We start from the raw sequence: 16,599 nt of genomic DNA, 5'->3' as shown, positions 1-16,599 counted from the left end.
CCACGTAGATTTTATAATGAGGGTAACTTTTTTTTTCCAATTTTTTTTAGTCGCACGTTCTCATCAGCTTTGGGGTTCCCAGAGGATGTCATCTATATAACTAGAGTTAAGTATTTGTGCTACATATACTTTAGGTTTGCTATGTTATTTTACTAGTTTAGCGATTACGGGGTATTTTTATAAATATGAATTGATATTGAATTTTTCTTTTAATTTGAGTTGAATGTGTGGTAGTTGTGTGCCGATTTGTTAAAAATAGAGAGAACGCTAGCGACCCCCAAAAATACCCCCTCCCATGAAATGGTATGGCTACCCTGCGACGTCACAAAATCAAGATGGCGGCCACCACACATGCCAACGGATAAGTCGCATAGGGGTCGTTGACCGCTTGCACCACGGTGACATGGCTATTTGATATTTCCCAATGTTACTTTAACATGAAGGTAATACCTGAGGTACAGAGTTACTTTTTAACCTTTTTTTCAGCCTAGCCTTGTATAATTTGTACAGCGTTATGTACGACGGCCTATGACGAATGTGGTGGCGCCGTTAGTAGCAGATACTAGATATGCCGAGGCTATGTGGGATGTTGTACAGTCATACCTTGTATCCCGTCCAGATACAAGCAATGGCCACTGTTCTGTTCAGCAGTCATTATGCAGAGTTGCGCGTAGAACATGCTAACCGTCCCGAATTTCACTTTCCCTGCCCTACGTAGACTCGCCTTGATTTAAGCCGAGTATGTATTTGGTAGTGCAAGAACTCAAACCTAGTGTAGTGATGGTTTACAGGACTTTTCCTCACCTAGGGGTTAGGTAGGATAGGATAGGAAGAGTAATAGCATCGATTTCTATATGGGATCTTGACAACTTGAATTCCTCATAATCAGCTGTATCCTGTACATGTGTGAAGAAGTACGTGTGTAGCCTCCTTCGCAGACTTCTTGGAGCACCGGCGGCTTTTTTTTTCTGGAGAAGGGGCTCCCAGAAATCTACGCCCTACTGTTTTTCTGGTCCCTTCTCCTGGTAAATGCATTTAAGTTCGAATCCGCACCACAAACTCAAAACCACCTTGAAATTCTTTGTCCTATTCTCTGACTGCCTACCCCTTTGTCTAACCTCTACATGTCTTCATGTACGCACTGTACATTGTACAGTATTATGATGTGTTGTAGGCACCGGTACCTGTTACGGTGACGACGCACGAATACTAGCAAGCTTAAGACATGTACACAATTAAACACAGACTCGATATCTTCGAACATTGAATACATGTTTATTAAGAATTTCAAGCAAAGTCAAAAGCCTTTATTCATTCCTTGGGAACATAAGTTAGATCGCTGACAGGTAATCCTACGAGCACGGCTCAAAGCTGTTCTGTCCTTGTTAGCACCCTTGCCGAGTCGCTAGTAGGTGGTTTCCGACCGGTGGTTAGTAAAGGCGCCGGTGTTTCCATTACTGTAGCAGTATATGACTATAGCGCTATCGCGAACTCAAAAAACCATCTCGATCTAACACTTCATTTTCTCCTTTGAAATGCATTATTTTACAGTATCCTTCACGTAGGTTCACTCCACTGCGATCTCCCATGGCCAGTAGGTGTTCGGTTGTGTGGTGAGGGACGCACGCCGTGGTGTGTTACGGGTTCCCTCCCCTGCCATCTCCTATGGCCAGTAGGTGTTAGGTGCTGTGGCGAGGGGGAGGGACGTACGCCGTGGTGTGTTACGGGTTCCCTCCCCTGGAATCGCCCATGGCCAGTAGGTGTTAGGTAGTGTGGAGAGGGGGAGGGAAGCACGCTGTGGTGTGTTACGGGTTTCCTTCCCTGGAATCGCCCATGGCCAATAGGTGTTAGGTGCTGTGGCGAGGGGGAGGGACACACGCCGTGGTGTGTTACGGGTTCCCTCCCTTGGCATCTCCCATGGCCAGTAGGTGTTCGGTAGGGTGGAGAGGGGGAGGGACGCACGCCGTGATCTGATACGAGTTCCCTCTCTAGCTAGGATCTCCCATGGCCAGTAGGTATTAGGTAGTGTAGAGAGGGGGAGGGACGTACGCCGTGATCTGATACGGGTTCCTTCTATAGCCAAGATCTCCCATGGCCAGTAGGTGTTAGGTAGTGTAGAGAGGGACGCACGCCGTGGTGTGCTACTGGTTCCCTCCTCCGGCATCTCCCATGGCCAGTAGGTGTTCGGTAGTATGCTGGGGAGGGACGCACGCCGTGGTGTGTTACGGGCCCCCTCCCTTGGGATCTTCCACGGCCAATAGGTTTTATGATTGCTATACATCATAACACAATCATGATGTCTGACCTTGGGCACCCTATATACAGCAATGATCCTGTCAGCGTTACAATGACGACTGAGTAAAGTCTCGGCATCGTTGCCCCGATATATTCTTCGATTTTGTCTAGTTCTTGTGAATGTAGGAAGTAATGGCTCTGCAGCTGCACTGTAAAAACGGATAGTTTCGTCATCTAGACTGTCTTCTTGGGTGGCAGAAGGGAGACGAGCTGGCAATGACCAACAGGACGCCGTCACATTTTGGTATTCTCGGGGGAGGCTAGGCAGAGGCCGCTGAGCAAGAGCTAGATGATCTGGGATCTCAGTATACGCGTGTGGGAGGCTAGGTGGATCTAGAGGTCGCTGAGCAGCAGCTAGATGATCTGGGATCTCAGAATACGTGTGTGGGAGGCTGGGCAGAGGCCGCTGAGCAGCAGCTAGATGATCTGGGATCTCACAGTAGGTGTGTGGGGGATCATCAGCGGGTTGAATCATACGTAGACCCGAAGGCATTGCCGCACACGAGACAAGACCTTGTATCCGTGCGTGTGTATCAACGATGTTCTGCAAGCCGTTGTTTCGTACTTTTGGGAGGCACATCTTCAGCAGAAAGGCTACCAAAAGTATCAGGAATAGAATTCCCACCACTGAGACAACAACAGGGATGATAATAGGGTTTGATACTGATGTGTTGTGGTAAAGAGTGGTCAGGAGAGTGTTGATTCGAAATGGAGACGTAGTTACCAATGGCTTCAGTGTGGTCTGGGCCGTCGTTTGTGCCGATGTCTGAGGTTTGTGGTCTCCTAAACTTTGAGATTTTGGAATCGGGGCCGATGTCAGAAAGCTAACTTGTTCAGTGTCATCTCTGCGCACTGGGCAGGCTTTGTGGGGAATTTTTGGGACCGGCGAAATGTTGAAGGACACTGAAGATGGATAACGATTGGAGAGCACCACACAGGATATGTTCGTCGTGTAGTCGACTGACTTTGTGTTTTTTGTGTCGTCAAACAAAATAGCAACGTCTGTCATGGTTGTGTTTCCTCTACCCATAGAGACCAGTTGTACGACTGAGTTATCCTTAAATGGCACAGTAATGCCGGCATTGTGTTTCCACACCTGCCTGCACTTATCCGGGTAGTGTAGGGCAAGATTGTCCGGAGAGGCTTCGGTAGCCATGATAACAAACCGGGGCGAACTGATGATCTTTTGCGGAGATCTGTCCGAGTCAATACACAGAACGGGATACATTAGAGTTTTCGATTCCCAACGAGGGATAATCTTTACTGAGTCAAACTTCCACACTAGAGACTTCTCACTTCGTGGATCACTTACGACACAGAGATAGAAGTTTGGCACTTCGACAGTGAAGAACTGTTTGTGCTGATTGTCTTTATGTATGGATAGGCTCCATACGATTTTGTGTGGCGTTTCGTCATATACGGTCATCAAGCTGTCACCACTGACATAAAAAGTTGTCAAAAACTTTGGTACCAATGGTACCCCCCAATCTAGACAAGAAAGAGTATTTCTCTGTAGGTACAACTCAAAGATACGCATATGTGTGAACACGCCTGGAGAGATGCTTGCTATGTCATTTTCCCCCAAGTACAGATACGCTAAATTTGATAGGCCAACGAACCAGGTAGAATCTACGACTTGTAATAGGTTGTTCTGAAGGTTCAGTACGAGAAGCATAGACATGTTTCTGAAGCATCCTGGGTCAATCTTTGCTATTTTGTTATCAGACAAGCCAAGATGACTGAGATTCTCTACTCCAGTGAACCAATGCTGTTTTACATGTGTCAACTTGTTGAAGTCCAGACTCAACATTTCCAGTCGGACAAACCCACTCAGAGCGCCTTCCGCTAAGTCTGTGATTTCATCTTCTATCAGAGCCAGCAATGAAGAGTTGGCAAAGGACTTTAGTTTCTTTGCCGACAGAACGCCGAATGGATGACGTCTTATTGCCAGGACTGTGCCAATCCGCCAAGCTGTACGATCAGGACTAGTACTGACATTAACCATGCTTTCTTCCTGGTCATTACACACGATACATATACCTTCTGGGTAGCTCTTGAAGGCCAAGTTCATAGTGTCACGTATACATTCTGACCAGTCAGCTTTGTTACACAGGGGAAGGTAGAGGTTAGACGAACCTACGCAGGCAATCACCAGAATCAGCCAAGGAAGAGCGACCATGACATGTCCTTTCTTCAGAGCCATTACTACGACTACGACTGCGGCATGTGTACACGTTACGTTTTTAAAGTACCTGGATATCCAGATCAGAGGGAAGAGCCATTACTGCGACCTACTCACACGGCTGGTCAACTACTCCCCGTAGCGCTAATTCAGATCGGCGGGCTGAACTGCGTAATGGGCCGCCGAAGGAAATGGCTAACTGCCCGATCCCCAAGTCTGGCTCCCAGGGTAGCTCGAGTTGCCAAACCGTTATCCTAGAACCGACCACGATCTACTTAAACGTCATTAACTTCACAAATTGCGACGCCTTCTCAACGTAAGCAAGACGCAAGTTTTCTTAACAACTTTCTGCACGACTTGACACTAACCTGTGAACACTGATCTGCAGGGAAGCACGATTAGCCAGCTGTCTGCGCAAAGAAAGTGTCTTTCTCTATCGCTCCTTTGCAGAAGGTTCTTTATATACCTCCAACTGTTTCGTCACCCATAATTGCTTTGCCCAGACATTGACGTCATGAACTATGGCCTGATGAAAAGACGTCAGTGCCCAAGGCTGAGAGGAACTTTGGCAGCTTCCTGATATTCTGACTAATTTCCACGAACCAGTTCTCACTCCTACGCACACCGGAAAAACTTGGGATGGTGGGTTTTGGTTTATTAATGAAAAACAATCGCTCTTAAAGCCCAATGTTTTTCCCTATTTTTCTATTTGCTGTTTTGTCAATGTAAATGCACATGTGTGGGGTTTTTCAAATGCACTACTTTCGCCTTAAAGTTTTTGTAGTGACCCAGGCCAAGTGTGATATTGAGATTGATGTGCATGTTCCTTAAAAAATATTATTTGTGAAAAACAGCAGTATAGATTGTCTGATATGGTATACAGCTCCAGGGTATGATATCGGCTTCCTGATATACTGATTACTTTCCATGAACTAGTTCTCTCTCCTACGCACCACCGGAAAACTTGTGATGATGGGTTTTGGTTTAATGATGAACAACAATCGCTCATTTAAAGCCCTATGTTTTTTAATGCTGTTTCTTCAATGTAAATGGCAAGTATACAACGCACATGACTTTGTGCAGGGTTTTCAAATACACTATTTTCGCCTTTAAGATTTTGTACTAGCGCACAGATGATAGTGGCACTGGTGTAAGTGCACTCTATTAACTAATTTGTGTGAAAAACAGCAGTATAGATTGTCTGATATGGTATACAGCTCCAAGGTATGGTATCAGCTTCCTGATATTCCGATTACTTTCCATGAACTAGTTCTCTCTCATACACACACCGGAAAACTTGTGATGGTGGGTTTTGGTTTATTGATGAACAACAATCGCTTATTCAAAGCCCAATGTTTTTTAAATGTTGTTTCGTCAATGTAAATGGCAAGTATACAACGCACATGTTTATGGTTTTTCAAATACACTATCATCGCCTTTAAGATTTTGTTGTAACCCACAGATGATAGTGGCATTGATGTAAATGTACTGCAAATTTTAAAAAAATTGAAAATTGTGGAAAACAGCACTATAGATTGTCTGATATGGTATACAGCTCCAGGGTATGATATCAGCTTCCTGATATTCCCATCACGGCTTTCCATGACCTAGTTCTCACTCCTACGCGCACCGGAAACCTTGGGTGGTTTTGATATACTGATGAATAACAATCGTTCTTAAAGCCCATTTTTTATTGCTGTTTGTTCAATGTATACAATGCAGTGTAGGGTTTTTAAAAAACAGCGTACTATTTTTGTCTTTAATACTTAGAAGTAACTCATAGATGATAGTGGAAGTTACAAGTATATACTCTTGAACAGACTATTATTTGTACGTAAAACCGTACTATACGATCGATAGTCTGATATGGTATACAGCTTTATAACATAGTCTTATCACCATTGAAAACGTACAGTACGATTTTTCGTTCACATACATGCACACATTTATATCCCAGCTTTATATCTCAGAGAAGCTTTTCCTTTATTCATATATATCATTGCTCTAATCAAGGTTTTCCCTATAACCTCCTTGCTTTAATATTGTCCAAGCTGCCACAAAAATATCGACCTCGGCAAAGAAAAGTGGATATCACAGCTCAATGTGTATTCTCCTCATTGCCAAACTGTTCTTGCTTCATCTTGGAATCTTAAGTTCTAACTTGTCTATCTTGGTCGCGAGTTTATTAAGTACACAACGAAGGACACTTATTAATATACTCCATTTTGTACATTATCTTTCAACGATCAAGAAAATAAATGCATATGCTATCATATGTAGGAAGGTGCTATGAAACCTGTTGGTCAGTGTAACTATCACAATTTCCGCAACCATCTTAATTTCTAAGTCTTTTCACCTGATTTAGTAAAATGGACCATGTTTATACCCTATATACTATTATAACAAGAAGTAGTGCTCAAATCAGCAGCAAATGTATTTCTCAAATTCCCAGCAACCAAATAAACGAAAAAAAGTTGGCCAATGTTTTACATACTTTGACGTTGCCAGAATATTCTCGTTATATGACTTACACCACTTTGTTACTGAAATGTCTATTGGTAAAGAACTTAAGAACCTTGTATTTATACATGTTCATCGTTAATTGTGTGCCACTTTTAAATGATAACTTTGGTATAGAGAATATGATATGCCTCATCATACCAATAACATGTTTATTTTATAATTCACCTGACTCTATAAGTCACTTTGTTAGTAAATAGAAATGTGTTATGAATTTCAGCAACTTTGAATATTCATTAATATTTCATGATTATGGTTCACCTTTCATAAGCACAAACACACACTTTTTGGCGTAGAGAAAACAGCTAGATGTCACCATATAAAGCGAGTAGTTATGCAGTAATATTTTTCTACTTCGTCTTTTCTAAGTCATTTTCATCTATATGTTTAAGCTTATTTTTGAAACTATAAATGTTTTCAAAACTGTTAACGTTTTTCCTCGTACAAAACGTCTTATATTCAGCGTTACGGTACTGTTTGTAAAGTCAAAAGTTAACGGTGGAATAACAAGCAGATATTTGTTAAGGACTTTAACCGTGCAGCCAGGTATGGGAATGAGTCTCTTGCCAAAGTTGTCCAGATTTCTTCAGGCTCCTGAAAAGCAAGATAATGATATTTTGTAAAGAACCATTAATCTATCATCAATAACACTAGATTTATGGAAAATGATTTTTAACAGCATTTTCCAAAACAAAGAATTTGATTTACCCACATTTTCGGATGCACAACACCATTTTTGTCAAAGAATGAATGTGGGCGAAAATTCGGGTAAGTCCAATTCCTTGTGTTGAAAATTATCATTACATACAGTAATAAATCTATCTTGATAATAGTGTCTATCAACACAGATGAATTGGCGTAAACTGAGTAACAAAGATCATGCATGACTCTAGATCGTTGGAAGAAAAAATTGTCAGGTGACTTTGTTGCAAATTCGATACACTTGAAAGTCTGTCTTACCGTAAGATATCGACAAAGGCTTCCCCTAGCGACTTTACTGTGTACTCCAGGCCGTGCTTCTTGCAGAGAGACTTCACCAGAGGGGTGGCCTTGTACAGGTTGTGACGTGGCATGGTCGGGAACAGGCTGAAATATCGGTAGAACAATTAGTACAACGTTTCATAATCATATTTCTGTTGGAGAGATGTTCATTTTTATTTTGTGGTCATATTTTTTGAAAGTTTAAAAACGTTTTCAAAGAATATGTCATCTTTCCAAACTCCGGCGCCATTTTGAGTCTTCTCTCGTGAGAGCAGAATCTGGCGCGAGCGCGCGTGATTTCAAGAGGCGAGCGGTAAGAGATCTCTGAGCTCAGTGCTAAACAATGGCGTCCCCAATAGAAAGCAGCGTCGAGTCATCTTCGGTGGAAAGTTGTACTCCCCCACGGCGAAATTCTATATAATATTATATGGTTACCACGAGAAGACAATATTGTTGCGGACATTTGGACTCGATATCGTTGTACATTTCTGTTGATTTTCCACAGTTCCTGACGGGCTGTTGAATGCGTACACGCACTACAGTGAAAGAGTGCACCGTATAAGTTTGCACCGCGTGCAGTGTACCGTGAGACCTAGGCTACACGTGAAAAAAATAAAGTTACGTCAACATAGAAATAGAATGTTCTACTTACTGATGCTCGATTTGGAAGTTGAGATGTCCGGTGAACCAGTCGTTGAAGTGACTCTTATCAACATTGCAGGTAGCATGCATCTACAACGAAGACAGACGGAACGTGATATTGTATATCATTTAAACATATCAAAATTTTGCCATCAATGACTTTACTTATGACATGAAATTGTATGACGCTTTAGGTTATATGATAGCTACGGTTGAGTACATGATTTCAATGATTGCAAAGTTGTAGGATATGTGATCAAATATGCAACATTGATGAAGAAAGGGGTGTGCATACCTGCATGGTAACCCAGGCCTTGTCCTTATCCTTATCTATGTCCATGGGGATGTGGCTCATCTGCGTGGCCCAGGTGAACCACTGGCTCTCGATGGCCCTTTAAAAGCGTAACACGTACATATAATTGCCATCTTTGAGATCCATGAATAATTTCGTTAAGAGCCAATGTTTTTAAATTCGATTTTTATTGTATTGTATCGTATATATTGTATGTCTGAACGGATTTTAATTTTTTTGTAATTAAGTAAATGTTACATCAACAATTCAGCCTGTTGGCTACCACTGTTGTGCATTCCTTTTACTTGTGATAATAAACCATTCAGATAAATCGTGATATTGCCCCGTAGAATTGTAGATAAACGGACAAGTACATTTAAGACGAAACATGTTTTTTTTTCTCTTTCGCGTGAGAAATGTACGACCGATGATGTATTTTCACCTTTCAAGGTTACGTTTTCGGGTACGTGTGTGTGTCTGTGAACAGCATAACTCGAGATGCCTGAGCGGATTGTCGTGATATCTAGAATGTGTGTAGGTCTTGGTAAGACCTCAAAACAATTAGATTTTGACCCCCTGGCAAATTTCGTTTTTGATATCCCATATTTTGGACAAGCTATGGCCATGATTTTTCAGTGGTAGATAGCTCATTGGAGGGAGATTATCAAAGTCGTGTAGGTTTGGGACCCCTAGTCCATAAATGTGTAGGTACTGTCGTTTCGTGAATCGTTTTCATAGCTGACGCTGCTAGAAATAGGTATCAAAAGACGAATGTAACCTACCTCATCAGTAGATACATCGCGATGGTTTTCGTCAGTCCTACGTTGGGGTAGAAAGAAGCGACGAAGATGACGGGGAACAACACGGCCAACACGAGCTCCTAGAGGGCAAGATGACTGAAGTGAATATCACTTTCCTTTATTATCAAAATGATTTGTGTAGCAGTATCTTTTAAGGTGGCTAGTACTAAGTATTATCAGAAAGTCATTTTCAACATTTTTATCGTGTCACATACTCTCTCTCTCTCTCTCTCTCTCTATATATATATATATATAGAGAGAGAGAGAGAGAGAGAGAGAGAGAGAGAGAGAGAGAGAGAGAGAGAGAGAGAGAGAGAGAGAGAGAGAGAGAGAGAGAGAGAGTAGAGAGTGAGAGAGAGATAATATTATGTGAGCAATATCGACATATGCATGATACATAGCAACAGAAGCGTGCGTACGGTTGCACTAGCCTCTTTTGCAGGCTTTCTGGCCGGCGCTGGCGTTTATTTTCCGGGGGAGCGCTGATTCGCAATTAATCTTCAACATATCGGGGCCAGGTTCTTTTGCCAGCAAATACACTTTCTTCAGCAAAAGAACCTAGCCCCGATATGTTAAGACATCGCAAATCGGCGCTCCCCCAGAAAAATAAAAGACGGCGCCGGCCAGAAAGCCTGCAAATGAGGCTACAAAGGTGTGTGATATTGTATCACTCTTATTGAAAACAGGAAACACGTTCTATACAGTTCATAGACACATCAAGTATGTGAAACATGGTATCTGTACGTACATGCCACTTTTGCCGTGTGAAGATGAAGCGGTACACCATGATGTGGTAGTAGACAGGCACCAGCGCCACCGTCAACACTGGGAAATCAAATAGAAAACACACATCAGTCAGCAACGCCATCTAGCGGTAAGCAGCAGCAACGAAGTTCATGATACCCTGGTAAAGGCACAGTAAAGCTGTCGAAGCATTGGTGAGAAAAATTAAATAACACACATAAAATAGTTGGGCGTACTCAAGGTTCCTACACATTCAACACGATATGAGTAACAAAACACGCGTTTAACATTAACTTATCATCTTTTATTAATGACAATGTGGTAAGACAGCAAAATCTATCAAAAATGAGACGAAACGTAAGCTAGAACGAGTTGAAGGATTCAGTTTTTTCGTGACTTATCCATGTAGTAGAGATGTTGTCAGTTATACGTTAGTTAGAGAAGCTGACTGATTCAGTAGTTTGTGACTTACCATGTAGTAGAGGTATAATTTTGTGTGTGACTTACCCATGTAGTAGAGATGTTGCCAGTTGTACGGCGGACTGTTCTTGTTCTTCATCGCAATCTCCACCGGCATGACGTCACCGACGACGAAGACACGCTCCACGCGAATATCCGGGTCCTTGTGGATCTATAAATATGGTATTCAATATTTCTATATGTTCTCTTCGAAAAGTTAGGCATGTAATTCAATTGTATCATAATCATCGGGTGGACTCATAAAAGGTGATCTCGGATAAATTAACAGTTTTAATTTGTTGATCATGATTCTAATAAAACGTATACGTTAATCTATTCATATTCTACTCTTATATAAATTATACACTTACGTAGACATCACAATTTTCTATCAATCATTCACAGAGTATATAGATGTAGGATTAACTCACCACGTTAGGCTTGGCGTGATGTTGGTAGTGTTGGTTCTTCCACCAGGCCGACGACGCTCCCTGTGTGACCAATGATAGAAAACAACCGTCAGAATATACTGGTATTTCTTTCTTGTACATTTCAGGCATGTGTATAGATATCGATTTTTTTTACTTCGCCCTTTGACAAACAAGGACGGCGTGGCACTGCACTCAAGTATTTCATAACCTATTTTAGGTGCAACGTACACAGAACAATGGGTACAACATCGGTGACGCCAGGGGGATTCGAACCCGGGACCACTTGGTTCTGAACACCTTGCCGTTACGCCACACGACCCCACCGTGTCATATTCATACCGTGAGATATCATATTTGATGGGGAACATTTCTGTCACACCTTTAGGAATCCGATGACGACTTGATGGGCCAAGTTGTCCATCCACTTCGTCTTGAAGACGGACAGGTGGCCGAAGTCGTGTTGTAGCCAGCCTGCCTGGGTCTAAAGACAAACAATAACAAAATATAGATTGAATACAATACATCATGCCCTGAAGAAGTTTTATCAACTGCAATAGAAAAATTCTGTCTCAGTTTTACCACAGTTTTAATAACTAGTCTTAATAAAGGAGGGGTATTCAGGAAATCGTTTACTTTGTTTTACCTGGGATATCGCCAGAGCAATGGTGGCCAAGAGGACCGGCCCCCATCCTGCACCATAGTGAGCGACAATAAGGTACGCCAGCACGTCTAGCAGCACGATGTGTGCTAGGTGGACGCCAAAGAAGGTGTAGCTTGGCTTGAACAATCCCTGGAAAATACATAATGAACGATCGTAAAACATACTGGTGAATGAAAAGACTCTTTGTACACAACTAAATGTTTTACTCCACCGACGTTTCAGTGACCATCTGTCACCTTCCTCAGGGCAATTCTGACTGGTTCACATTGCACTGCAGCACAGGTGTCGCTGCTTACAGATGCGTTCCCAAACGTTATAAGTATTTACAGATGTACAGGGACAGCTATACAGGGATAGCTTTTAAAAAGTATAGATTATTTTCACGTGACTATGCCTCACCATTTTATCCACTGTCTCTCTGAGCTCGCGGAAGTCCTTCTTGATCTGTTCCGTTTCCTTCTGACCACCGTCTTCTACCCTCCCGATACACAGCGGCTTCATATACTTCCTCACCAGCGTCTTGTCGTTATGGAAGGACAACCACGCCTCCTAGCGGAACAAGAAATAAACAGCATGTACAAATGCAAATGTCCTCTCTAACCCCTGGTAAGTGTTTATGTGGATATCAACGGTTATTTGGAACAAATTAATTGTTAACAGTCTTGTGCTCACTACAGAAGCAATAGCATAAAAAAGAACAAAGTAAGCGGAGGCAAAGAATTATCGGCTGTTTTAGCATATTCTTCAAATTATGACTGCACGCAATTTTAATCCTCCAACATGGCGGACGCTGACGTCACAGTCACGTGACTGCAAACACCTGTACACAACTTACGGATGCATCCTGTCCAGCATAGTGACGTAAGATTTTGGCTCCTCCAGGGTGACGTTTGGACCAGGTGGTGACGTCATACACCATGCCATCGATGACGAACCACAGGTCGTCCTTGTTGTCATGGGAACGGACGTCGGCCCATGTCAACAGTCGGTCACGTGGTGGCGCTCCGTTGCTAGCTATCTTTTCTTCCTCTTGCGGTGGCATCTTTGCGACAGTTTTGCTATCTGTAATGAATCAGGGTCAATCAGAGAGGAATTGACAAATCTAGCTAATTACTTCAATTTTCCTGCAAATTCATTGGTTAACAGCTACAGCCGGTAGAGTACTCGATTTGCATACGGTAGGTTACGGATTCGATTCCTAGATCGAGTCAAACCAAGGATTTGAAACCTGCTTTATTTGGTCAGAACAAAGACTTTTAAATGCCATTTAAATCAGAGGGAACCCAGTCTCCTGAGACAATGAAGCTTTAATAGTTGAAACGAAAAGAATGGAATGAATAGATCTATTATACCAAGAGAGATAACGGCATTTTGACTGTAAATCGTCAGCAGTGATTTTATCGCGTTCACAGATTTATAGATTTAAAACCTAGGTGACGCCACATAATACATCGCTCAGTTGCCAAAGCAATATGGATGCCGGACTACCATATGATATCAAAGATTAAAAAGAAACAACTGTATGTTTAAATGACGCCTGGGCTATTCATTGGCATTGCGGTGTGGTCACACATTCAACTTTATAAATGTCATTGAAGTCACAGGGAACCCCGTCTCCTGAGACAATGAAGTGTATTTAGAACGAAAAGAATGGACTGTATAGGTCTTTTTTAGAAGAGTGACTACGGCATTTTGACTGTAAATCGTCAGTAGTGATTTTATCGCGTTCACAGATTTACAGATTCAAAACCTAGGTGACGCAACAAAACGCATCGCTCCGTTGCCAATACGGGTGCCTGACTACCATACAATATGAAAGATTTAAAACCCACCGCTATTAAAGTGTATAAGTTGTCATAACGCCCGGGCTATACCGGGTTGTGATGCGTTCACACATGTAGCCTCCTTCGCAGACCTCAGAGCGCCGGGTTTTATTTTTTCAGGGGAGCGCTAATTCGCAATTTTCAACACGGGCTAAGGTTTCCTAATGCCAACATAGAGACTTTCGCCACGCCAAGCATATAGAAGACTTTTTGGCGTGGCGAAAGCCCTTGCCGTCACTGTGGCGCAAGCGGTAACGCAACCCCGCTGCTTCGCCATCTGGATCAAATTCCTTGGATCCTGGTGCCCGAGTTCGATCCTATGGTCGACTCCAGCTCGGACATGTAAGGGTTGTAAGGGATTGCATTCGTCATTTCGGATGGTGACGTTAAGCCGGCGGCCCCGTGTATGAGGGAGCTTCGGGCATAAGCCTCAAGCGTCAAACCTCTGCACGTAAAAGAACCCGACACACTTATCAAGAAGAGTATGGGTGACCCGGTGTGCTTGGCCAAAAACGCGAGCAGTGGTGCATTGCGATACCGCTAGCTACTTAAAAAAAGCATCATGCTTCACCTCAATTGAGGATGACTTCTTTATTACCTATAGCCCATGTTGAAAATCGCGAATCATAGCTGATAGCTCCCGAAAATAAACGCCGGTGCTTCAAGAAGTCTGCGAAGGAGGCTAACACATTTGTCATACGACTTTTTTGTCCTGCGATTTTCAGCGAAGCTCTGATAAAAAATTCTCTGTCACAAGACTTTTGAACTTCTGATCTTTGTACGACACGAGTGTCCCAAGTATACTTTTTGTTTGCTAAACGTAAACTTATCGTACGATGACGCAAATAAGCGTGCCCCGACCTACTGACAGGCTAGCGTGCACACGCGCGAACCTTGAACGGCTTATGTAACATTCAGCGTATGTGAATGACCGATTGCACATGTCACGTACACCAGTGGAAATTTCCATGTCTCATATGTGTACTCAGGCCATAAGACCAATTCAAATGCTGAGTTATATATATCTTTCCAACATTCACTACTACATTGATGAAGGATGAAATTAAGACATCCAGGAAATAACGAATAAAAACAGTTACTCGAGTAACTGCATATGATTTTGGAAACGTCAGACGTTTCAAGTATAGCATCCACTACATTTCGTCAGCGACACTGAGCAACATTTGTCGATCAGCAGGTTTTTAACTACGAACTATAGCTACTACATTCACCACTAAAATATAAAGCAAAATAGCAGTACAAATCTGCACAATTTGAAGAAAGGCAAACACCATGCCCCACTCGCTAAGAACTAATATCGATTTTTTTTCATCACGTGGGTTACGCAACGGCAAGGGCATTATGTAGAAGGAACGGGTAAGGTATTATGCAACCAGGGTAGAAAGGACTTTCCTCCTTAATTCATTATCATGCCAATGGTGTACGATTAATGCAGGATTTTCAACCACAAATTTGCATCTTAAACAACATTGCATAGTGGTGTTTTTAGGTAAGATTCAATCGCACGTTTTAAAGCATATTCTCCCGTATATACTAGCGTACCTTGACTTACATATTTCAAGACCTCCCACGCTTTGTACGTTGACGTGCCATGAATACTAATAAGGGTGGGCTTGAAAGGTATGACGTGTTCTCAAACTCAAACATGGCAATTAAACGACGGCTTAAACTTAAACACGCTCATACATTAGGATGATGCAATTCCCTAAAAACCAACCTTTGCTCATTGCTAGAGTCGCCTTCTCACTTCTATTTGATCTTGGTGGATAAAAAGATTGTTGAAATTTCTGGGTCTCTTGGTTTCTCACGTCAATCGTGACTTGACAAAATTGTTTTAAGTCATATTATACAATCTTACAGTCTTGAACGATAAAATTACATCAAGTTTTCGGCAACGATCAATGTTGATGCAATTTACATTCTTTATCATTGATAGGTGTGGTGCGTTTGGTAATTTTTCGGTCTAACGCAATCATACGTTAACATTAATTATTCAATCGGCGAGTACACCCGCCCACGCGTTGTTACAAAGGCCTTTGTCTCAAGATTTCTGGGTAGTTGGCAATTCAAGAGTCACCGCGGCCCCAGATATGTAATACGTCTTGTAGAAGGATCGACCTCTTCTTTATTATAGATTCACCGCACGCACATGGCACAAGTAAAATCGAGCTTTCCTGAAGGAAGACCCGCCCCTTAAAGACAATGGTATGCACTTCCGCTATCTGTCACCTGTATAATATCACTATAAGAAGGGCTGGAATATGGGTACTTACCGATATTGGGTGAACTATCGTTGTATGGTCGTTATAAACACTGAAATGTTACCAGATGAGCTAAACAGTACACCGTCAGCTCTAAACCGCCGCCATGGTCAGAAATATTCCGTAAACGTGTGAAGCAATCAGCGAACCGAAAAGACAGGTACTGCAACCAACACACCGGCTGGCGAGACAACGGCTGCACACGTGACTGTGACGTTTACCGGTGCAACTGTCACGCCATATCGGATCCACGCTCACAATTGGCCCGTAGAATGGCGCCCCTAGCGGGATGGACACAATCTGCATGCAATTTTCCTCTAGAGATGGTAATCTCATACTGTATTGTTCCTTCACCTCAAGGCAGTGAAGAATTGTTTGTTCCATCTGTGCACAGGGAATTACGTCATGGGACGTGAAGGGGGTGAAGTTTGCCATCTCTGATTGCCTAGCTTGTGTGCTAAGTTTTGTTTGCCTAAAGACAGACACA

At 42.6% G+C, this 16,599-nt stretch overlaps 1 protein-coding gene across 1 annotated transcript; it reads right to left on the bottom strand.

Moving 5' to 3' along the window:
• Positions 1-6,150: 6,150 nt before the first annotated feature.
• LOC136423103 (acyl-CoA Delta-4 desaturase-like) lies at positions 6,151-16,322 on the bottom strand. The gene is made up of 13 exons (XM_066411125.1): positions 16,125-16,322; positions 12,843-13,069; positions 12,407-12,556; positions 11,990-12,136; positions 11,726-11,827; positions 11,347-11,406; positions 10,964-11,087; positions 10,461-10,537; positions 9,695-9,792; positions 8,916-9,012; positions 8,631-8,710; positions 7,958-8,083; positions 6,151-7,591 (listed from the first exon to the last, which is right to left on the bottom strand). Exons 2-13 carry the CDS (start codon positions 13,047-13,049, stop codon positions 7,528-7,530), a joined length of 1,332 nt encoding a protein of 443 aa, XP_066267222.1. The 5' UTR covers positions 13,050-13,069; positions 16,125-16,322; the 3' UTR covers positions 6,151-7,527.
• Between the last annotated feature and the right edge of the window lie 277 nt (positions 16,323-16,599).

This window comes from Branchiostoma lanceolatum, chromosome 17 (genome assembly GCF_035083965.1).
Source record: "Branchiostoma lanceolatum isolate klBraLanc5 chromosome 17, klBraLanc5.hap2, whole genome shotgun sequence".
In the NCBI taxonomy this organism is placed as follows: domain Eukaryota; kingdom Metazoa; phylum Chordata; class Leptocardii; order Amphioxiformes; family Branchiostomatidae; genus Branchiostoma; species Branchiostoma lanceolatum.
Note: the sequence above shows the minus strand (reverse complement) of the source record. Positions and strands in the feature narration are given on the sequence as shown.